The 24086-nt window shown below is 36.0% G+C and overlaps 1 protein-coding gene across 1 annotated transcript; it reads right to left on the bottom strand.

Moving 5' to 3' along the window:
- Positions 1-1720: 1720 nt before the first annotated feature.
- On the bottom strand, positions 1721-22131 carry LOC123559404 (RNA-binding protein 7-like). The gene is made up of 3 exons (XM_045351175.2): positions 21941-22131; positions 9576-9741; positions 1721-6141 (listed from the first exon to the last, which is right to left on the bottom strand). The coding sequence occupies exons 1-3, from the start codon at positions 22025-22027 to the stop codon at positions 5585-5587; spliced, it is 810 nt and encodes a 269-aa protein (XP_045207110.2). The 5' UTR covers positions 22028-22131; the 3' UTR covers positions 1721-5584.
- Between the last annotated feature and the right edge of the window lie 1955 nt (positions 22132-24086).

Genomic DNA, 24086 nt, shown 5'->3' with positions numbered 1-24086 from the left:
ACCTAGTTTTTGAGCACATGTGACCTAGATATCATCAAGATAAAAAATTCTGACCAATTTTCATGAAGATCCATTGAAAAACATGGCCTCTAGAGAGGTCACAAGGTTTTTCTATTATTTGACCTAATGACCTAGTTTTTGAAGGCACGTGACCCACTTTTAAACTTGACCTAGATATCATCAAGGTGAACATTCTCACCAATTTTCATGAAGATCTCGTGAAAAATATGGCCTCTAGAGAGGTCACAAGGTTTTTCTATTTTTCGACCTACTGACCTAGTTTTTGACCGCACATGACCCAGTTACGAACCTGACCTAGATATCATCAAGCTGAACATTCTCACCAATTTTCATGAAGATCCATTGAGAAATATGGACTCTAGAGAGGTCACAAGGTTTTTTCTATTTTTAGACCTACTGACCTAGTTTTTAACCCCACGTGACCCAGTTTTGAATCTGACTTAGATATCATCAAGATGAACATTCTGACCAATATTCATGAAGATCTCATGAAAAATATGGCCTCTAGAGAGGTCACAAGGATTGTTCTATTTTTAGACCTACTGACCTAGTTTTTAACCCCGCGTGACCCAGTTTCGAACTTGACCTAGATATCTTTAAGGTAAACATTCTGACCAATTTTCATGAAGATCCATTGAAAAATATCGCCTCTAGAGAGGTCACAAGGTTTTCCTATTTTTAGACCTACTGACCTAGTTTTTGACCGCACATGACCCAGTTTCGAACTCGACCTAGATATCATAAAGGTGAACATTCTCACCAATTTTCATGAAGATCCATTGAGAAATATGGCCACTAGAGAGGTCACAAGGTTTTTCTATTTTTAGATCTACTGACCTAGTTTTTTGACCCCACATGACCCAGTTTCGAACTTGACCTAGATAATCATCAAGGTGAACATTCTGACCAATATTCATGAAGATCTCATGAAAAATATGGCCTCTAGAGAGGTCACAAGGTTTTTCTATTTTTAGATCTACTGACCTAGTTTTTTAACCCCACGTGACCCAGTTTCGAACTTGATCTAGATATCATCAAGATGAACATTCTGACCAATTTTCATGAAGATGCATTGAAAATATGGCCTCTAGAGAGGGTCACAAGGTTTTTCTATTTTAGACCTATGACCTAGTTTTTGACCCTACGTGACCCAGTTTCGAACTTGACCTAGATATCATCAAGATAAACATTCTGACCAATATTCATGAAGATCTCATGAAAAATATGGCCTCTAGAGAGGTCACAAGGTTTTTCTATTTTTAGACCTACTGACCTAGTTTTTGACCCCATGTGACCCAGTTTCGAACTTGACCTAGATATCATCAAGGTGAACATTCTGACCAATTTTCATGAAGATCTTGTGAAATATATGGCCTCTAGAGAGGTCACAAGGTTTTTTATTTTAGACCTACTGACCTAGTTTTTTTGATGGCACGTGACCCAGTTTCGAACTTGACCTAGATATCATCAAGATGAACATTCTGACCAACTTTCATAAAGATCCCATGAAAAATGTGACCTCTAGAGTGGTCACAAGCAAAAGTTTACGGACGCACTGACGGACGACGGACGACGGACACCGCGCGATCACAAAAGCTCACCTTGTCACTTTGTGACAGGTGAGCTAAAAATCTAAGCCCTATGACATATAGCAATTTCTACTCACTGTGGAGTCTGAGTAAAACGGTTCTTGGAGCTATTTTATCTATATGCACTTAGACCACTTTTGCTCATACTCTTCAACATGGAGAAAAAAATACACTTTATTCACTGAATAAAAACATCATATGAAAAAGCCTGGTACCAACAACAAATAAAGCAGCAAATTGATGTTCAATTTTTTGTACTTTTAAGAAAGAACATACCAGTTTTTCTCCATAGTTTAAACTATAAATGGAATGCCTCTTTGTGATAAAAGTAAAACTTGGTATAATTTCAGTGGATACTTAAACAGTATGCTGTAAAGTATTTTATATTCTTTACTGCATGATTGACTGGTGCAACTAACTTTTTCTCAATGTTCTACAGACTAAAAGAGTTGTTATCAATAAATACTGCTTAGAAATTGCTGTATAACATCTGTGCTCTTTATTTAAAGTTTCTTGCAAAAGTAATACAAGTACACTCAATGTCCCCCCTATGATTTAATGGAGTTCTCCTTCATTGAAAGTGATACTACACATTACAACCAGACGTTTGAAATGTCAGAAATGCATTCTTCAGTAAAGGTGATACTGCATATTACCAGCAAAGATTTGAAATCTCATAATACTTGTTTCAGTTAAGGTGACACTGCACAAACCAACAAAGAATACTTTCTTCTTTTAAGGTGATACTGCACATTACCAACTTCTTTTAAGGTGATACTGCACATTACTAACAAAGAATACTTTCTTTTTTTAAGGTGATACTGCACATTACCAACAAAGAATAGACTCTACTTTTTTTAAGGTGATACTGCACATTACCAACAAAGTATACTTTCTTCTTTTAAGGTGACACTGCACATTACCAACAAAGAATACTTTATTCATTTAAGGTGATACTGCATCATATTACCAACAAACATTTGAAATATCATAACTGCTTTCTTCCAACAAAAAAATCCTTTATTGAAGGCAGTACTGCACATTTCCAACAAAGATAAATATTTCCTTTGTTAAATCTACTTTTGTGGTATGACACATTACCTACAAAGATTTGAAACATCAAAAGAAAATTACTTACAAGCACATTACCTTTTGTTTTAAATGGTCTGATTTAATATGTACTACAGTTTTTTGTTGAAAAATGTAAAAAAGCTGTAACAAATTTGGAAAAAACTATTGGACCAAAATTCGGCCTAATAAAACACTGGAAATTCAATATTATTAATATTCTTGTGTACAAATCCTACCAACTATGTTTAAACGTGTAAGTATTATACTGCAAAAATCTGAGATTTAGTACTGAGTTTATTATGTAGACAAGTATAGTTTTTTCTACCTATAACTGCACCAGCATTTAACTCATATAATAAAGAGAGCTTCCAGCAACATGTCACATCACAGTAAAACTTTAAAAAAAGAAATAACAAAGTGCAGTGTCGTACTACCTAAACTTTTGTGTACAGAAGTTTTTTCATGACTGGCTCATGCCAAGAATTTTCATCTGACTAAAAGAAACAAGAGGACCATGATGGTCCTGAATCGCTCACCTATCCCCACATGACCCAGTTTTGAACTGAGTATGACGTTGTTATTTCTATTATTTGACATAGTGACCTAGTTTTTGAGCACATGTGACCTAGATATCATCAAGATAAAAATTCTGACCAATTTTCATGAAGATCCATTGAAAAATATGACTTCTAGAGAGGTCACAAGGTTTTTCTATTATTTGACCTAATGACCTAGTTTTTGAAGGCACATGACCCACTTTTGAACTTGACCTAGATATCATCAAGGTGAACATTCTCACCAATTTTCATGAAGATCTCATGAAAAATATGGCCTCTAGAGAGGTCACAAGGTTTTTCTATTTTTAGACCTACTGACCTAGTTTTTGACTGCACATGACCCAGTTTCGAACTTGACCTAGATATCATCAAGGTGAACATTTTCATTAATTTTCATGAAGATCCATTGAAAAATATGGCTTCTAGGGAGGTCACAAGGTTTTTCTATTTTTAGACCTACTGACCTAGTTTTTGACCGCATGTGACCCAGTTTGGAATCTGACCTAGATATCATCAAGTTGAACATTCTCACCAATTTTCATGAAGATCCATTGAGAAATATGGCCTCTAGAGAGGTCACAAGGTTTTTCTATTTTTAGACCTACTGACCTAGTTTTTGACTGCACGTGACCCAGTTTCGAACTTGATCTAGATATCATCAAGGTGAACAATCTGACTAATTTTCATAAAGATCCCATAAAAAATATGGCCTCTAGAGAGGTCACAAAGTTTTTCTATTTTTAGACCTACTGACCTAGTTTTTGACCACACGTGACCCAGTTTCTAACTTGACCTAGATATCATTAAGGTGAACATTCTGACAAATTTTCATGAAGATCCATTGAGAAATATGGCCTCTAGAGAGGTCACAAGGTTTTTCTATTTTTAGGCTTACTGACCTAGTTTTAGACTGCACATGACCCAGTTTTGAACTTGACCTAGATATCATCAAGATGAACATTCTGACCAATTTTCATAAAGATCCCATGAAAAATATGGCCTCTAGAGAGGTCACAAGGTTTTTCTATTTTTAGACCTACTGACCTAGATTTTGACTGCACGTGACCCAGTTTCAAACTTGACCTAGATATCATCAAGGTGAACATTCTGACTAATTTTCATGATCATCCATTGAGAAATATGGCCTCTAGAGAGGTCACAAGGTTTTTCTATTTTTAGATCTACTGACCTAGTTTTTAACCCCACGTGACCCAGTTTCGAACTTGACCTAGATATCATCAAGATGAACATTCTGACCAACTTTCATAAAGATCCCATGAAAAATCTGACCTCTAGAGTGGTCACAAGCAAAAGTTTACGCACGCACGCACGCACGGACTGACGGACGGACGACGGACGCCACGCGATCACAAAAGCTCACCTTGTCACTTTGTGACAGGTGAGCTAAAAATGACCTAAAAAAATGTAACAATTCTTTAAAGCGATGATAGCTGCTTTTGTATTCATCCCTGATACAGTATTGACATATGCAGGACATAATCCTTGCCCGCCTTGCAGAAAATGCCCCCTGTAAACCTAAACCATGGTGGACAAAATCCCTTCCTTCGAATAAGGAATTAAAATAAATTTAATATCAAAATTTAAGAAATATGATCTTCCACTAACATATTACATTTACTATTCATCTTTTAAACTAACATTCATAATTTTTTCTAAATTAAAACTGTCAAAATTAAAATTAACCACATATTGCTTGAAAAGAATCAAAGGGGATTTTTGTCCACATTGGCCAAATGGTAAAGGGGATACTTAGTTCAGGTGGATTTTGTCCAAATTACAACACAGACTGCTCTTCCACCTTCCTAACGGCAAAATCAAGACAGTAAATGCTCATTTTGGACATTAACTAGGGTTCCAAACTATTTACAATATAAGCGTAATTTACAAAGTCCATTATAATGTAAACATATATTTGACCTTGTTAAGCTAATTTAATGAACCAGGTTTTTTTTGTTGGGTTTAACATTGCACTGACACAATTATAGGTCATATGGCAACTTTCAAGCTTTGATGGTGGAGGAAGACCCCAGGTGCCCCTCTGTCCATTATTTCATCACAGTGGGGCACTCGGTAGAACCATCGACGTTCCGTAAGTCAGCTGGATGGCTTCCTCATAGGAAGAATTCATCGCCCAAGTGAGGCTTGAACCCACATTGGTGAGGGGCAATTTTAAGCCAGCAACCTTGACCACAGAGGCCTCCCAGTTAATAACTAATCAAGAAATTTGTGACTGTCCAGAATGAACATTTACCACTAAGAATCTTTTAGTCTCCATTGGCCAAAGTCTATGCCAATAAACATTGCATATTGTTCAGTTAGATATTGCTAGTACCTCCCTCTCCTGTGGTTGTGATAAGGCGGACTGGGTCTTGAGTCTTTTTCTCGGCGGTAACCTTGAAGCATACGATCATGTTTTTGAAGCACTTTTTGTCTTCGCGATTCAAAGTCATCTGCATTTCCATTTCTATCATTATAACTACTTGGACTGTTTCTATACTCATCCCTACCATTTTCTTGACCATATCCATCCCTTCTACGGCTGTTTGAGCGATCTCGGTCCCGATTTGAATAACGATCTCTATCATTCCCTCTACGATCTTCACGATCTCGCTCATGTTGCCCGTTGCTGAGATCATTACCGTGCCATGTGTGAGATCTATGAAAACTAGGTGGGTGTGACATTCCAGAAGGCTGATTTCTCACTGGCTGGTTCATTGCAAATGGGTTGGGAGGCGCAGCATTCATTTGCATAAACTGACCATTTGTGAAAGGTTTTGGAGAACTCGCTGGCTGACTGTTCTGGTATGGGTTGTTTATGTTCCTGATGTTTCCCTGAATCATGCTTTGTTGTTGCTGTTGTTGTTGTTGTTGATGAATTGAGCCTAAAACAAACAAGCAAAATCAGTGAATTGGAAACCTTTGCCGAACAGAATAAAATGTTTCACCCTTAAACAAAGCATTATCTGCCTACAAAAAACAAGAGGACCATGATGGTCCTGAATCGCTCACCTCTTCCCACATGATCCAGTTTTGAGTATGACGTCGTTTTTTCTATTATTTGACACAGTGACCTAGTTTTTGAGCTCATGTGACCCAGTTTTGAACTTGACCTAGATATTATAAAGATAAAAATTCTGACCAATTTTCATGAAGATCCATTGAAAAATATGGTCTCTAGAGAGGTCACAAGGTTTTTCTATTATTTGACCTATTGACCTAGTTTTTTAAGGCACATGACCCAGTTTCAAACTTGACCTAGATATCATCAAGGTAAACATTCTGACCAATTTTCATGAAGATCCATTCAAGGGTATGGCCTCTAGAGAGGTCACAAGGTTTTTCTATTTCAAGACCTACTGACCTAGTTTTTGATCGCAGTTGACCCAGTTTCAAACTTGACCTAGATATCATCAAGATAAACCTTCAGACCAACTTTCATACAGATCCCATGAAAAATATGGCCTTTAGAGAGGTCACAACGTTTTTTCATTATTTGACCTATTGACCTACTTTTTGAAGGCACGTGACCCACTTTCGAACTTGACTTAGATATCATCAAGGTGAACATTCTTACCAATTTTTATGAATATCCATTCACAAGTATGGCCTCTAGAGAGGTCACAAGGTTTTTCTATTTTTAGACCTACTGACCTAGTTTTTGACCGCACATGACCCTGTTTCGAATTTGACCTAGGTATCATCAAGATGAACATTCAGACCAACTTTCAAGAAGATCCATTGAAAAATATGGCCTTTAGAGAGGTCACAAGGTTTCTATTATTTGACCTACTGACCTAGTTTTTGACGGCACGTGACCCACTTTCAAACTTGACCTAGATATTATCAAGATGAACAATCAGACCAACTTTCAAACAGATCCCATGGAAAATATGGCCTCTAGTTAGGTCACAAGGTTTCTCTATTATTTGACCTACTGACCTAGTTTTTGATGGCGCGTGACCCACTTTCGAACCTGACTTAGATATCATCAAGGTGAACATTCTGACAAATTTTCATGAAGATTTCATGAAATATATGGCCTCTAGAGAGATCACAAGGTTTTTCTATTTTTAGACCTAGTGACCTAGTTTTTGACCGCACGTGCCCAGTTTTGAACTTAACCTAGATATCATCAAGATGACCATTCAGACCAACTTTCACACAGATCCCATGAAAAATATGGCCTTTAGAGAGGTCATAAGGTTTTTCTATTATTTGCCCTACTGACCTAGTTTTTGATGGCACGTGACCCAGTTTCGAACTTGACCTAGACATCATCAAGGTGAACATTCTGACCAATTTTCATGAAGATCTTGTGAAATATATGGCCTCTAGAAAGGTCACAAGGTTTTTCTATTTTTAGACCTACTGACCTAGTTTTTGATAGCACGTGACCCAGTTTCAAATCTGACCTAGAAATCATCAAGATGAACATTCAGACCAACTTTCATACAGATCCCATGAAATTTATGGCCTTTAGAGAGGTCACAAGGTTTTTCTATTATTTGACCTACTGACCTAGTTTTAGAAGGCACGTGACCCAGTTTCGAACTTGACCTAGATATCATCAAGGTGAACGTTCTGACCAAATTTCATGAAGATCTTGTGAAACATGTGGCCTCTAGAGAGGTCACAAGTTTTTTCTATTTTTAGACCTACTGACCTAGTTTTTGACCGCAGGTGACCCAGTTTCGAACTTGACCTAGATATCATCAAGATGAACATTCTGACCAATTTTCATGAAGATCCATTGAAAATTATGGCCTCTAGTGAGGTCACAAGGTTTTTCTATTTTTAGACCTACTGACCTAGTTTTTGACGGCACGTGACCCAGTTTCGAACTTGACCTAGATATCATCAAGATGAACATTCTGACCAACTTTCATAAAGATCCCATGAAAAATGTGACCTCTAGAGCGGTCACAAGCAAAAGTTTACGGACGGACGCACGGACGACGGACACCGCGCGATCACAAAAGCTCACCTTGTCACTTTGTGACAGGTGAGCTAAAAATTAATTAAAGGGCCATAAATCTTTTCTTCCTCAAGCAATCTGACTGAAACTTACAGGGCCACATATTCCCATAATACCAGTAGCAGCTAACATTTGTACAACATTTTATTGAAATTCTCCAAACCATGTCCAACATATGACTTTGGATAAATAGAAGATGGAATAAAACCACTATGAATTTGTTTGTTTGTTTTGGGCTTTACGCTACTTTTCAACAGTATTTCAGTTATGTAACGACGGGCAGTTAACCTAACCAGTGTTCCTGGATTCTGTACCAGTACAAACCTGTTCTCCACATGTAACTGCCAACTTCCCCACATGAATCAGAGGTGGAGGACGAATGATTTCAAACACAATGTCTTCTATTACAATTGCCCGTCCGAGGACCGAACAAATGACTCCGCGATCCATAGATCGGCACTCTCCCTATTGAGCTAAACAGGTAGGTTAAAACCACTATGTAAGTAATATAATTTATATACAAGTACAAACAGCCATAAACCTTATAGCACTCAACATTTCTACATTTGAGCCGCGCCATGAGAAAACCAACATAGTGGGTTTGCGACCAGCATGGATCCAGACCAGCCTGCGCGTCCGCGCAGTCTGGTTAGGATCCATACCGTTCACTTTCAAAGCCTATTGCAATTATAGAAACTGTTAGCAAACAGCATGGATCCTGACCACACTGCGCTGATGCGCAGGCTGGTCTGGACCCATGCTGGTTGCAAACCCACTATAGATGTTGGTTTTCTCATGGCACGGCTCATTTGAAGTTTTATTGAAATCCTTTACACCATGTCTGAGATATGACTGTGAACCAGCAAAAAATGGAACACAGACACTATATATATATATACAAAATATTTCAAGAACAAAGGACCATAAATTTTGTCTTCAACAGGCAAACTGACTGGAACTTGAAAGCAGGGCTTCCATTATCCAGGGAAGTCTGTTTTTGTTTTGAGTTTAGGATAGTTTTTCAAAAGTATTTCAGTTATGTAACATCAGACAGTTTAACCTTTAACCTGTTCTCTGCATGTATCTGATAACTTCTCCACATGAATCAGGGGTGGAAGTCAAAATGACTTCACACAATTGTGTTTATCATATCGTCAAATAGAACATTGAAAGATGAAATTAATTCAAGAAAACATGAAATTCACCCCTAACATGTAATCAGATGGCCTACTAGTAATTGATCATACTAAGAAATGGCTGGGTCAGAACAATAAACCTCAGACATTACAGGGTAATTATGGCAATTACGTAAACATGTTTATCAACATTAAATTAGCATACCTGGCCGACTCTGTAATCGAAGATTTCTGCCAAACAGCTGTACTCCATCCATCAACTGTATTGTATATGGAACTGAGATGTCATGAAGAAATGTTACAAAAGCAAAATTTTTCTGTTTCCCAGTATCTCTTTCCTTGGCAATGGAAACCTTGTCCAATGGTCCAGCCTGAAACATATATCAAGCTTTGTTAAACACTATTTACATATGTAGATCTTCTTAACCCTTACCCTGCTAAATTTCTATAATGAACTTGTTCATCTTTCAATTTGGACAGTACCATTACCTGTAACAAGAGGCACAAATGGGCCTAAGTCGCTCACCTGAAGAGGACCTTAACCATCTGACCCTTAAAGGGACCAACACCCCAAATTGAACAAATTTATGAGAGAACATTATATTGATGCCATAGACCAGGTTTGATGAAGATCCACTGAGTGATTCACGATAAGTATAGTCATTAAAATGTATTTTTAGTTTTAGCCCTAGCAAACCCTAAAAGGGGCCAAGTGCCCCCATTTGAACAAATTTGAGAGAGGACCTTATAATGATCCTACAAACCAAGTCTGATGAAAATCTATCTAGCCATTCATTAGAAGAAGTTGTTTAAAGGTATTTCTAGTTTTAGCTCTAGCATCCCCTAAAAGGGGCCAGGGGTCCCCAATTGAAAGATTTTGGTAAAGGGCCTTATAATAATGCTACAAATCAAGTTTGATGAAGATCCATCAAGCAGTTCATGAGAAAAGTCTTTTGAAGGCATTTACATTTTTGTTCTAGTGGTCCCTAAAAATAGGACCAACTGCCACCTTTGTACAAATTTGGGAGAGGACCTTCTAATGATGCTACAGACCCAGTTTGATAAAGATCCATCAAGCAGTTCATGAGTAGATGTCTTTTAAAGTCTTTTTCTTTTTTTAGTTCTAGTGGCCCCTAAAAGGGGCCAAGTGTCCCCATCTGAACAAAATTGGGAGAGGACCTTATAATAATGCCAAAAACCAACTTTGATAAAGATCCTTCTAGCGGTTCATGAGAACTAGTCGTTTAGAGGTTTTCCTAATTTTGGCTCAAGTGGCCCCTAAGTGAAAAGTTAGAAGACGGACGCCGGACTATCCACATATACTAATAGCTCACCTTGAACCTTTGGTTCAGATGAGCTAAAAAGGGGTGCTTACCAAAAAGATACTGACTGAATGGCGAACAGTGTAGATCATGATCAGACTGCATGGATGTTCAGGCTGATCGTGATCTACACTGGTCACAAAGGCAGAATAAATCGTGTCCAGCATGATAAGGGTTAAGTTTCTTTCTGCTTTGCAGATCTCAATAGTACAGATTATTACCGTAGACAATTTGTAGCCACCCTATGATAACTCAATAACCCGCGAAAGCTTGTAATTCTGTAATTATTTTGTTGATTAACTTTTGTGTGATTTATCAAATTATCAAAAGCTGTCTGATGACAGCGCGCTCGACTATTAAAAGGCTTGTCAATAAAATAGATCTTATAATAGTTAAGTACAACTGTGTCACAGTAAGGTCAAAATTATAAAACCTGCTGTAATTTACAAGTACTTACAATGGCAGAAATTTGTATGCAGTATTTACACTTTAAGTACAAATGGGGCATAGTTCCATTAAAATACAAGTCCAAGATATGCGACCTTATACACTGATCCTTAACATAGCTTTGTAGTCTCAATCCAATAGTCCTAGTAGTTATAAAGATTTTAAGTTGCATGTAAAACCTCAGTATGAACTAAGTAGACAAAGAGGTATAATTCTGTTAAAATACAATTCAGAGTTATTCGACTTGGCCCAGTGACCATATGCAATGACCCCAAGACATGTATAAAGCTTCAATTCTATAGACCTCAAGTACTTACAAAGGCAGAAAATTGTAATTTTCTGAGTATAAAAAGGCACATAATTTTGTTAAAATACAAGTTAGACTACTAGGACCTGGACCTGTGACTATATTTACTGACCCTAAAGACATGTGTGAAGTTTGGTCAAATTCAATGTATCAATGCATTGCAGAGATAGTTATCATTAGGAATATTTTTAATAAAATTTCTAAGTAAAAAAAGGGCCATAAATCTGAAAATATTGCTGACAGAGTAATGTCCCTTGTCATACATGTGCACACTGTCACTTTAGTATATGCAGGTATTCCAAGTCTCAACTGAATATCTTTGATAGTGTTTAAGATATTTGACTTTATCAAAAACTTTAACCAAAACTTTAAAGTTAAAAAGGGACATAACTCTGAAAATATTGCTGACAGAGTAATGTTCCTTTTCATAAATGTACACACTGTCACTATATGCAAGTATTCCAAGTCTCAATTGAACATCTTTGATAGTGTTCAAGATATCTGACTTTATCAAAAACTTTAACCAAAACTTTAAAGTTAAAAAGGGGCATACCGGTAACTCTGAAAATATTGCCGACAGAGTAATGTCCCTTGTCATACAGGTGCACACTGTCACTATATTCCAAGTCTCAGTTGATTACCTTTGATAGTGTTCAAGATATTTGACATTATAAAAAACTTTAACCAATGCCAACACCAACGCCGGGGCGAGTAGTATAGCTCTCCATATTCTTCCAATACTTGAGCTAAAAATATAGAATGAAAAAGTAATATTTGTTTAGCAATTACTAATAATCCTAGGACATTTCGAGTTATTTTTCTTATAGACAATATCTCCACTCACGTCCTACACTCGAAAATCCAAAATAGTGGAGGAAATTTCCGATGAAACTGTCATCACTGCCAATTTGGGTTTAAATGCTGATTTTGTTGCGATTCACAACTTACGAATATGAGATCAATTCAAATGAAACTTACATGTATCAAAAGGGGATTCAATTCCTCATTGATTTATGTCAAAATAATTATCAAATATTTTCCAAAATTACATATTTTCTGGTATTTAAACCTATGTATGTACTGTACGTGATAAACCAGGGTTCCTGCTGTCAGTCGTCAGTAGCGCAAAATGCAACAAAAAATAAATTCTGGCTCTGAAAATCTTCAATTGGCGAAGTTTAATGGCTCCAACAAAAAATACAACAAAACAAGAGCTGTCGGAGGACAGCAAACGCTCGACTATTCAACAACCTTGTCGATTGAATGAATATGAAAGTCGAAAAAGGGACATGATTTAGTAAAAAAGCAAACCAGGGTTATGGAACCTGCATAGTGCTTATCAGCTCATGACAGTGGACAAGTGTGTGAAGTTTCAATCCATTCCCATTAGTGGGTACTGAGATACCAGCTTACATATAGGAATTTAACCAAAAACTCCTAAGTTGAAAAAGGGACATAATTTTGTAAAATGCAAAGTTGAGTTATTGACCCTTTGCATTGCATGTCATATCATGACAGTGAACAAGTGTGCGAAATTTCAATCCTTTCCCATTAGTGGATACTGAGATACCAGATTACATACAAAAACTTAACCAAAAATTTCTATGTTGAAAAAGGGGCATGATTTTGAAAAAAAGCAAAATAAAGTTATGGGACCTGCTTAGTGACATTTTGGGGATCAAATTAATTGTATAATTGGATTAACTGACAAGTTTTATTACCCAGCTGATTGGATAATTACACACACGGTGGTTAATGTTGTTTGCAGCAAACATTATTAAAACAAGAGGGCCAAGATGGCCCTAGGTCGCTCACCTAAGAAACACTCCCTAACAGTGTAAAACATGTCTGACCTAGTGATTTCATGGAAACAAATATTCTGACCAATTTCATTAAGATTGGACCAAAAAATTGGTCTCTTGCGATAAAACAAGCATTTTCTTAGATATGACCTAGTTTTTGACCCTAGATGACCCATGTTCAAACTCGACCTAGATTTTATCAAGGCAATCATTCTGACCAAAATTCATGAAGATCAACTGAAAAATACAGCCTCTATCACATACAGAAGTTTTTTCTTTGATTTGACCAAGTGACCTAGTTTTTGACCTCAGATGACCCATATTCAAATTCGACCTAGATTTCATTAAGGCAATCAACCTAACCAAATTTCATAAATATCAATTGAAAAAAACAGTCTCTATCGCATACACAAGATTTTTCTTTAATTTGACCTAGTGACCTAGCTTTTGACCTCAGATAATCCATATTCAAAACCGACCTAGTTTTCATCAAGGCAATCACTCTGACCAAATTTCATGAAGATCAATTGAAAAATACATCCTCTATTGCATACACAATGTTTTTCTTCGATTTGACCTAGTGACCTAGTTTTTGACCCGAGATGACCCATTTTCGAAATCAGCCTAGATTTTATCAAGGTAATCATTCTGGCTAAATTTCATGAAGATCAGTTGAAAAATACAGCCTCTATTGCATACACAAGGTTTTTCTTTGATTTGACCTAGTGACCTAGTTTTTGACCCCAGATGACCCATTTTCGAACTTGGTCTAAATTTCATCAAGGCAATCATTCTGACCAAAATTCATGAAGATCAATTGAAAAATACAGCCTCTATCGCATACACAAGGTTTTTACGTGATATGACCTAGTGACCTAGTTTTTGACCCCAGATGACCCATTTTCGAACTGGGCCAAAATTTCATCAAGGCAATCATTCTGACCAAAATTCATGAAGATCAATTGAAAAATACCGCCTCTATCGCATACACAAGGTTTTTCTTTGATTTGACCTAGTGACCTAGTTTTTGACCCGAGATGACCCATTTTCGAACTTGGCCTAGATGTCATCAAGGCAATCATTCTGACCGAAATTCATGAAGATCAATTGAAAAATACAGCCTCTATCGCATACACAAGGTTTTTCTTTGATTTGACCTAGTGACCTAGTTTTTGACCCGAGATGACCCATTTACGAACTCGGCCTAGATTTCATCAAGGTTATCATTCTGACCAATATTCATGAAGAAGAATTGAAAAATACAGCCTCTATTGCATACACAAGGTTTTTCTTTGATTTGACCTAGTGACCTAGTTTTTGACCCGAGATGACCCATTTTCGAACTCGGCTTAGATTTCATCAAGGTTATCATTCTGATTAATATTCATGAAGATTAATTGAAAAATACCACCTCTATCGCATACACAAGGTTTTTCTTTGATTTGACCTAGTGACCTAGTTTTTGACCCCAGATGACCCATTTTCGAACTCGGCCTAGATTTCATCAAAGTTATCATTCTGACCAATATTCATGAAGATTAAATGAAAAATACAGCCTATATCGCATACACAAGGTTTTTCTTTGATTTGACCTAGTGACCTAGTTTTTGACCTGAGATGACCCATTTTCGAACTCGGCCTAGATTTCATCAAGGTTATCATTCTGACCAATATTCATGAAGATTAACTGAAAAATACAGCCTCTATCGCATACACAAGCTAAATGTTGACAGACGACGGACGACAGACGACAGACGACGGACGACGGACGCCGGACATCGAGCGATCAGAAAAACTCACCTGAGCATTGCTCAGGTGAGCTAACAATGAAAAGAAATGTTGCTTTTGATGTCACTGACGCAGTTTAAGTTAAACTAGAACTGTCACAGGAGTGACTCATACCCCCACCATACAGTCTTGTCACAGAAGAATGGCAACCATAAGAAATGTTAAACACTTAAAAAGAATTTTAATCGTCTTTGGAGTACTTCATCCTGGGCTTCCACATATAAGTAATACTAGTATAATACTAGTATAGTAATACTAGTAAATATAAAAAATCTCTAATACCGTTATAAGAGATACACTTAAAGTGAATACAAAAAATGTCTTACCAATCCATGTTACCACAAAAAAATGTATTTACTTTTTGCATAGGACTTATAATAAAAAAGTTAGAAAAATACCTAAAATATTGAAAATCTAAAAATAGGATTTCTAAAAATAGACTAATTCCTGGAATTTAAGGGGAAGAAACTCAGTACAAAAGTTAAAAAAAAGGTTACTTCCCTTTGGCTCTAAACCAATCAGAATGAGATATAGTGAAAATACATCAAAATTAACCTTAAATTCTAAGTAAAAGGGGACATAATTCAAGAAAAATTGGTGCACCTTTTGTCACATGATGTGGGTGATGAGGTGGAACATCTATTTTAAGTTTGAATCAAATACATTCAGTAGTAACTGAGATATAGTGAAAATACATCGAAATTAACCTTAAATTCTAAGTAAAAAGGGGCATAATTCATGAAAAATTGGTGTCAGAGTTATGCACCTTGTGTCATATGATGTGGGTGGTGAGGTGGAACATCTATTTTAAGTTTGAATCAAATCCATTTTGTAATAACTGAAATATAGTGAAAATACATCAAAATCAACCTTAAATTTAAAGTAAAAGGGGACATAATTCATAAAAATTTGATGTCAGAGTTAAGCACCTTATGTCACATGATGTGGGTAATGAGATGGAACAACTATTTTAAGTTTGAATCAAATCCATCTAGTTATAACTGACTGAGATATAGTGAAAATACAACAAAATTAACCTTTAATTCTAAGTAAAAGGGGACATAATTCATGAAAACTTGGTGTCAGAGTTATGCACCTTGTGTCACATGATGTGGGTGATAAGGTGGAACATCTGTTTTAAGTTTGAATCAAATCCATTTAGTAATAACTGAGATAATAGATTTCAAGACGCGACAAAACTGACTCCTATATAGCCCCACCCTCCCCAAACATGTTTGGTGGGGGTATAATGATATCTATTTTCTAAATGATTGAAATAAATTTAAATAACTATATATGTGTGTGCTACTGAATGTCTGTAATTATTATTATATCTAAACATAAGTGGTATGTCACCTCTCACAGACTATTGGCTAAAACTTTGGAGCCACTGGCACAAACTTTTTCTGACTGCCGAATCTGCTGGAAACCCTGTAAATGTTTACCGCATCTACACAGCAATATGCACAGGCGATAAAACCAATAACGTTACATCTATCTATCTATCTTTTTATACTGCTTAAGCCCCTTTCCGGTAAACTAGCAGGTGCATGCATCAAGTGCAAGAATAAAAGTAGTTTAAAAGCATTGATAGAAGTCTTCAAAATAAAAATCATGAGAATGAAATAAAAGCGTGGTGGTGTTAATACAAGGTGAAGGTATTTAGAGGTTAGAAGCTGGTAAAAACAACTGTCTCTGGTGCTCAGGGGCAGTTTGAAATGAGAGAGGGGCTAAGACTACGCTTAAACCCCTCTGGGTCAGATATTAAGACGGTAGTACTGGGTAGGCTATTCCAAGGAACAACTGTGTGGGGAAAGAAGGAATACTTATAATAGCTGGCAGAGGTGTGAATGCGCCTGAAGGAAAGGGGGTGCATGTGGCATGTCATTCTCACGGGCACCACGAGAAATGATGGAACCGACACCACCACCAAACCGTACACAATTTTGTAGAACATTGTCAGTCGTGCCATGTCACGTCGGTCTCATAATGTTTGCCATGACAGTGCACTGGAAATTATTCTCCATTATTTTGATCCTTCGAAGTATTGACGGTCATTTTTGCCCATCATAAAAATAAAACAATATGACCGTCGAGTTATTTTGACTAGTAAGACAAATTCATAACTTTATCATGATATCACAGTACATTAGGGGTTCTAACTGACCAATCAGAGAGCTGCATTTTCGAGTACCTGCAAGTTTCCACTTGGGTATAACAAAGTATATTTACAATGAACATATAGTGACTTTAAAAATAAATATCACACTATTTTAGAAATCAAATTAATATTTCTCACTGCACATGTCCCAGATGATGCTACAAACTACAAAACCTGGAAGTTTCATTGAATGAAATATCATATCGATTTAATACCTTTATTTAAATAAAATTTTTATTTAAAAGTTTGAGATTTTACACATGGAGTCTATGATAAAGTCCGAGTAAAATGTTATCAATACCAAAGTGAAATAAGCATCATTCCGCAATGTTTTGGACATGTTAAAATTATGAATAACTGGCAAGGCGCAGATTAGTCCAAATAATAGGACGTTTTGGGACAGCGTGGTATATTAATGTTTAATTTATTAAAGCAAGTAAGTCTGACCAGTATATTATTACTTTTTTGGATTTTTTAATGTCTGCTTTCCTAACAGTAAAATGCAGATACTGGTAAGGCTTAGACAGGTCCCAGAAAAGTCACAAATTAGCTATATAGCTAAATCTAGCTATATATAGCTAGAGGTAGCTATAAAACCAATACCAATAAAGCAAAATATGTCAAAAGAAAATACAAAATGGTCATAATTACGTCCAAAAGGTTTATAAGATGAAAGACAATAACACAAATCCAAGATCTTTGTAGTCACATTTTCAATAACTGTGGCAGTATTCTGCGATAAATCATCACTGAATTTTTCACTTGAGATAATTATGGTAGTATAAGACAAAGTTATAAATGACTAATCGCAGAAATTCGCAACATGTATTGAAACTGAAACTGCATAGATCTCCATTCTTTGTGATTGTCTTCTGACTTATAAACCATTTGAATGGGATAATAATTATTTTACATTTAATATACAGGGGTGTAAAATTCTTTTTCACACCACTCGCCCTGCAGGACTAGTAGCTAGTAAAATCTACTCGCCCTTAGTGGACAGTCACTCGCCCTAATAATTGACATTTTTAAAACTGTCACGTTTTATGGAAGGAGTATTATGTACAACAAGCAAATTTCAAACATAACACATAACTCGTACACTACGTTTCCTTTTTGATTATTTGATTATTCATTTTTGTTACTCTTAAATTGCCTTTTCACACCAGACATTTTCCTTGCACTAATTTTGTCATCTCTACCATCAAGTTGCTCTCCATAATAACTGAATCGATAGTAAAATAATCACAGTCCCCTACCGTAGTTTCCCAAAGTGTCAGGAAAGTATTAAATATCAGTTATTTTCATTTTCTCAAGACTTATTTCCCGAAAAATAATTATTTTGAGGTGTCCTAAAAATATGGACACAGTATTCATCATCCACCTACCCGTCTTGAAAGCGAAAAAAGTTGACGATCATCGGTAATTATTCTGTTGATAAACTAAGTAATTGGCCTGTTTTCATCATCAGTTAACATCCACTCAAAGAGCTAAAAGAAGTGTGTTTGTATCATGACATCTGAAGTGAAGATCAAAGCGTATTGTTGCACAAGATTGTCATGGCATTACGTCATATTACAGTTTTCGCGCCATGTGACCTATTTGCCCTCAAGGAATTTACATTATCGTTTGAGAAGAATATTTTATATAAAAAAAATACATGTACAAAGATTCATTTAAAACTTATTAAAAACCGCAACAACATCGTTTTGTGTTATTTTAAAACCACATTTCTATTTACGTCCACGAGGTCACATACCCTATTCCGCCGCACTTACAAAAACCTTTTTACCAAACAAATCGTTTTACTCAATGTATTTAAATTACTGCCGCTTTTTCATTATTTAAGATTTTTAATTGTTTTTTTTTTTTGTTCTTTCTGGTCAAAAGTCCGAATTTTATGCCCATAGTATGTATCACTTATTTTCTCTTAGAAAGAAGTCAGTAATTAAGATCACGCTGTTTGAAATTTAACAAATGATTATATGAAAATTCGACCGTTTTCATACAAATTTGCTTACATTTCCGTCGATATTTTATTGAAATCTTAGTAGAATTCAAATTGTATTACTTCTCAAGCGATGTTGAAAAACTGAAGCGATAATGTTAAAAAATGAATGCACTACGCGCGTTTTTTTTGTGTACGTGTCGATAAACAAAAGTAACGGAAATGTAAATTTGATATTACGATAGGCCGCACGTGCTCTCGGACTCTCGGAATGGAAAATTACTGGCATGACGTTTTGATATCTTTACGATTCGCGGGTTAATTCCAGTCAATCAAAGTAGCAAATGAACTATCTCAAAGTTTGTTGACGTTTTTCAAGATGTAATTTCTAAATTTCATTAAAGCTTCGACGTAAAAACCACTCGCCCGATCGGTCGAGTATACAGCGAGATCCACTCGTCCTATCCAGACTTTAACTCGCCAATGCGACGGGCGACTGGAATTTTACACCCCTGATATACACATATTTTGAACAATTGTTATTGGTTTTATAGCTATTTCTAGCTATACAGCTAAATTGTGACTTTTCTGGGACCTGTTAGAGGGTTGACAAGTATAAAATATCCGATCATAAAATAAGTCATCCCGATAAGCCGAGTAAGGCTAGACGTAGTCTAAATAGTCTAAATAATGAGACCTCGGGTAGACCGATTTTACATTTTGATATTTTACGTTGTCTACCTAGAGGTCTCAACCAGAAACAATCAAAACTGTGGTGGAAACTGTGGTCGACTGAAATTACGATTTATCAGTAGTCACGATTTTTCTTTAGCCCTAACAGCTTACCTGTTGTTTTAAATCATAAATAGTAAATAAAAAACATAAGAACAGGAGATATTTATCAAGAATTTCTGTTGTAAAAAATTTAAACCTCTAACGTTTCAATCGTCTTCATGTAATGGCAGTCGGAGGCGTGACCAATGAAAACGCTTCGTGTAGTAATGTGTTTACCTGTATCGGCCATTTTCCAATATGTAGTACATGCGATTTAAACCTCTAAGTTTTTTTAACTGCCATAGTTTGAAAGTTTTTTAAGACATCTAGATAATATATATCCCTGTTTCTCGTATTCTCTGGGTTTCATATTCTCGTTTTTTGCCTTCAAGTTGTCAAATAATTTAGTGTTTGTTATCTTCTAGACAGGAATGGTACAAAACTGTCACACTGAAAATTTCAAGTGATTTGAATACATATTGACGAAACTATCAGCATTTTACTCAATTTTCAAAAAGATCCTTATTTTTTTATGGTGGTGTTAGCAAATTTGCCATAAATTTTTGATTATGCAATTATTAATACACAATTAAATTGTAGTATTTCTTGATGTATTTACAACAGAATATATCTTTTTATAACACAATGGTAATTTTAATGTTTTAAATTCTACAACTTATTTGTGACGAAAAGTCAAATCTAAATCCACTGGAATACGAGAAACTCTTGGTCCATTTCTGCGGGTGAGGGTGGTATCAAATACAGGTATAAAATAATTAAATGGGATAATTTCAGAAATACTTTATGACTCCATCTGAAAGGCAAGTGAATTTTCTACAAAATAACACCCAGATGCTGTTTATGAAATGGTAAATCTGTTACTGGGAATAAAAACAACCGCTTAGGCCCCCGCGAATATGATAAAACAGGATACATCATTGGAAAGGAAAAATTACAGTATTTCTTTATTTGATCCGTTGCTTTATTATAACACAATTCCCGCCCAATGGATTCGGTTGGGTGTTATTTACGCAAAGAAGGGGACAGTGCTATCACATTCTTTTCTTTTTCTGGTTTGTACTCAGAGGCAGATATGGACAAGTCAAAAAATATTAACGATATTCAACTCTCAAGTACAATTATTTGGACTAAGGCTAGACGCAGATCAAATCTGAATATGTAGCTGAATTTAATAGCGAGCATAGCTCGCGAGCAATTGCGCAAAGCGCAATTGCGAGCGCGTAGCTCGCCTTACGGCACTGTGTAGGCGAATATAACAAAGGTGTGCCGAATGGGGCAAAGTGATGTAGCTGAAAAATTTTCCTCTCGTCTGGGCGCCGCCATTTTGGGTGCCGCCATTTTGTTCTACTTCCGTCAAAGTCGGGAAAATTGTTTTTGCTTTTTTTTAATTTTATATTTGAGTTACAATCTCTATGTTCATTAGGTGTCTTTATTTTTAAAAAAGTTATATTATGGAAATAATTTCAATTTTGCTTTTATTTGCAAAGTGCGTGTCCCTAGAGGACAGGTGCTCACAGGGAATGCTTTGTTGGCAGTGAATACAGAACTTCATTTGATTGCTGAATATTATCCATCACTCAAAAAAAAATGCAAGAAAGATTTCCATTTGGTAGAAAAAAAATATGATTTTCTTTTAAAAGATCAAGCATTGGCCAGAAAATGGGATAAAATGTCATAAATAAGCATAAAGCCATAAGAACGCCACAAACAGGTAATGACGTCACCGTGACACCGGCTTTCCATAAATTTTGCAACGTATGATATTCGCTGTTACAGGTATAATGACACTAAATTTTTGTTTCTTTTCAAGTGAATAGGTTCTCGGAATTGTTTTAAGCAGTGAATAGTTTCTTTGCCGTTTAAGCTACGCTCGCTCAGAGGCTCTGCCTTTTTCATATTATGCTATCGGCACATGTAAATGCAGTCACATATTAAGTCCTGACATGTAAAATACCAACTAAAACGAAAGTAAAAGTGCTTTAGTCTAGAAAAAAATATACCTGCAAAAAAAGTTCGTAAAGTATCTCGTCTGTGATTTTTTCGGAGAGATTTCCCACCCATAGTGTTCTGTCTACGTCGTTTGACATTTCTGCAGTGTCATTAAAATGTTCTCTGTCTAATTTACATGTAGGAATTGAAAAATATCACTTCGTAAATAAAATTCAATCTTGATGCAAGAGTTCCGCTAGAGTTATTGCCCTTTCATTTCCGCTTTATGCGAAACACGGACTCGAACAAATTCCCGAAAAATACGCAAGAGGTAAAGGCGTAAATATCAATGTAAAATCTTAGATATTTCAGAGTACTTTTGTGACTTTTCAAAAACGAGATGAAGTCATAAAATAAGTAAATTTATGTAAACAAAATCATTCAAGAGGGCATGCATAAACACAATCACTCTCTAGACCATCTGGAATTCTTCATCTTCTGATCATACATGTAGCCTAGGTGTAGGCGCTGAATAAAAATTTATGGTGTTTTTACATATATCAAGTTTGTACATGTGCCAAAACAATAAAACTAAAATTTTTCAAATTTTACATTATTAAAACTTTTTACACTGGTAGCTGTTTAAGGATTGGGGGCAGAGATTAAGACAGGCACAGTGACAAAAGCTTTGAAGGAGTCAACTGTGGCTGCAGTTTGTGCGACAGCGGGCAACATTTTCCACCTACTGTTCTAGGGAAAATGAAAATTTATAAGAATCTTTTGATGTGCCAATGTGTCTGAAGCTCTAAAAGTCACCATGTCCAAGCGGTGTTCTTGAATCAGCTGGTATTAATAAATTCTTTTCCGGATAAACAGCTATTACATGGTGGACAATTTTAAAGAACATTATATACAGTAAAGTAAAAAAAGAAATATTTAAAAAAATGATAATATTGACGTTTCTTTGTCATAAAAATGACCTACCTCTTTGTGTAAAGTCAAAAGTTAGACTTTTTGCGGATGACTGTTTATTGTATAGGCAGATTTGAAATAGTTTGGACCGAATTAAACTCCAGCAAGATCTTGTCACCATGGAATGCTAGGCTACCACATGGGGTATGAAATTTAACGCAAAACATGTTACATTTCACGTGTAAAAAGTAATTCCTTTTACATCTATGAACTCAATAATATTATTTTGAAACATGTGAATTCCAACCTATATCTCGGACTGCTGATATCAAATGATTTAACTTGGTCAAATAACATTACAAACATTTGCAAAAAGCTATCTCAACGCTTGGTTTCTTGGGACGTTATTTGAAACACTATCCGTTAGAATGAACGGCTTTCATTGCTTTAGTAAGGTCACAACTAGAGTATGGCTCGATCATATGAAACCCATATTTAAAGAAAGATATTGATAAATTGGAAAAAATCAATGGGTGAGTGCCGGTTTCATTCTAAATAATTATAAATCTCAAGAAGAAGGATGCGTAACGCAGATTCTCGGTACTCTAAAACTCAACTCTTTACAAGATCGTCGTGTCTTCAACCATCTGATGATGCTCCACAAGACAGCAGTAGGTATGGTGCCGGCAGTGGGCCCTAGTAATTACCTGAAAAATAAACTCAGCAGACGATATGTAAAAGTGAAATCATATACAAACGTTTCAACATCAAGCATTTAGACAGACAAATCAAATAACTCTCGTTCGTATGTTATACCAAATGCTCACGCTAAACAGAAAAACAAAAACTCTTTTTTTCGTGGAAACACTGGCACTGGAACCATCTGGAAGATAGTGTAGTGCGCGCAGTTACATTCGAAGATTTAAGACAGCCCTCCCAGGCCATTCCTACGTAGAATACATACCAGAAGAGGTCCTTTGACCCGCATGAACAGATAAGATAGGATGCTATAAATTGATTTTATTTTCTTTGAAATTTCTAAATGACAGGTTAGCTGTTTGTTGAGTATCCATGGATGGATCGTAATGCAAGACAGTATCAACATTAATGGTAAGGCAATCAACTGCTTGATTTATGCAGATGATCTTGTCCTCCTTGCTTGTGATAGAGAAGGTCTGCAGCAGAAAATTGACACTTTACACCGGTATTGCGACGAGTCAACACTGATAAAACCAAAGCAATTATATTTCATAACTTACAATGAGCAACGTCGATTTATCAATGTACAGTTCACCTACAATAATA

The sequence above is a fragment of the Mercenaria mercenaria genome, chromosome 10, assembly GCF_021730395.1.
Source record: "Mercenaria mercenaria strain notata chromosome 10, MADL_Memer_1, whole genome shotgun sequence".
NCBI lineage: Eukaryota > Metazoa > Mollusca > Bivalvia > Venerida > Veneridae > Mercenaria > Mercenaria mercenaria.
The sequence above is the reverse complement of the archived record's forward strand: the minus strand, read 5'-3'. Positions and strand labels throughout refer to the sequence as shown.

Excerpts from the sequence above, each read along its gene's own strand:
- LOC123559404 (XM_045351175.2), bottom strand. The coding sequence starts at position 22,027 with ATGTCAAACGACGTAGACAGAACACTATGGGTGGGAAATCTCTCCGAA. Across the intron at positions 9,742-21,940 it reads TTTACGAACTTTTTTTGCAG|GCTGGACCATTGGACAAGGT; the intron begins GTATATTTTTTT and ends TATATGTTTCAG. Across the intron at positions 6,142-9,575 it reads TCGATTACAGAGTCGGCCAG|GCTCAATTCATCAACAACAA; the intron begins GTATGCTAATTT and ends TGTTTGTTTTAG.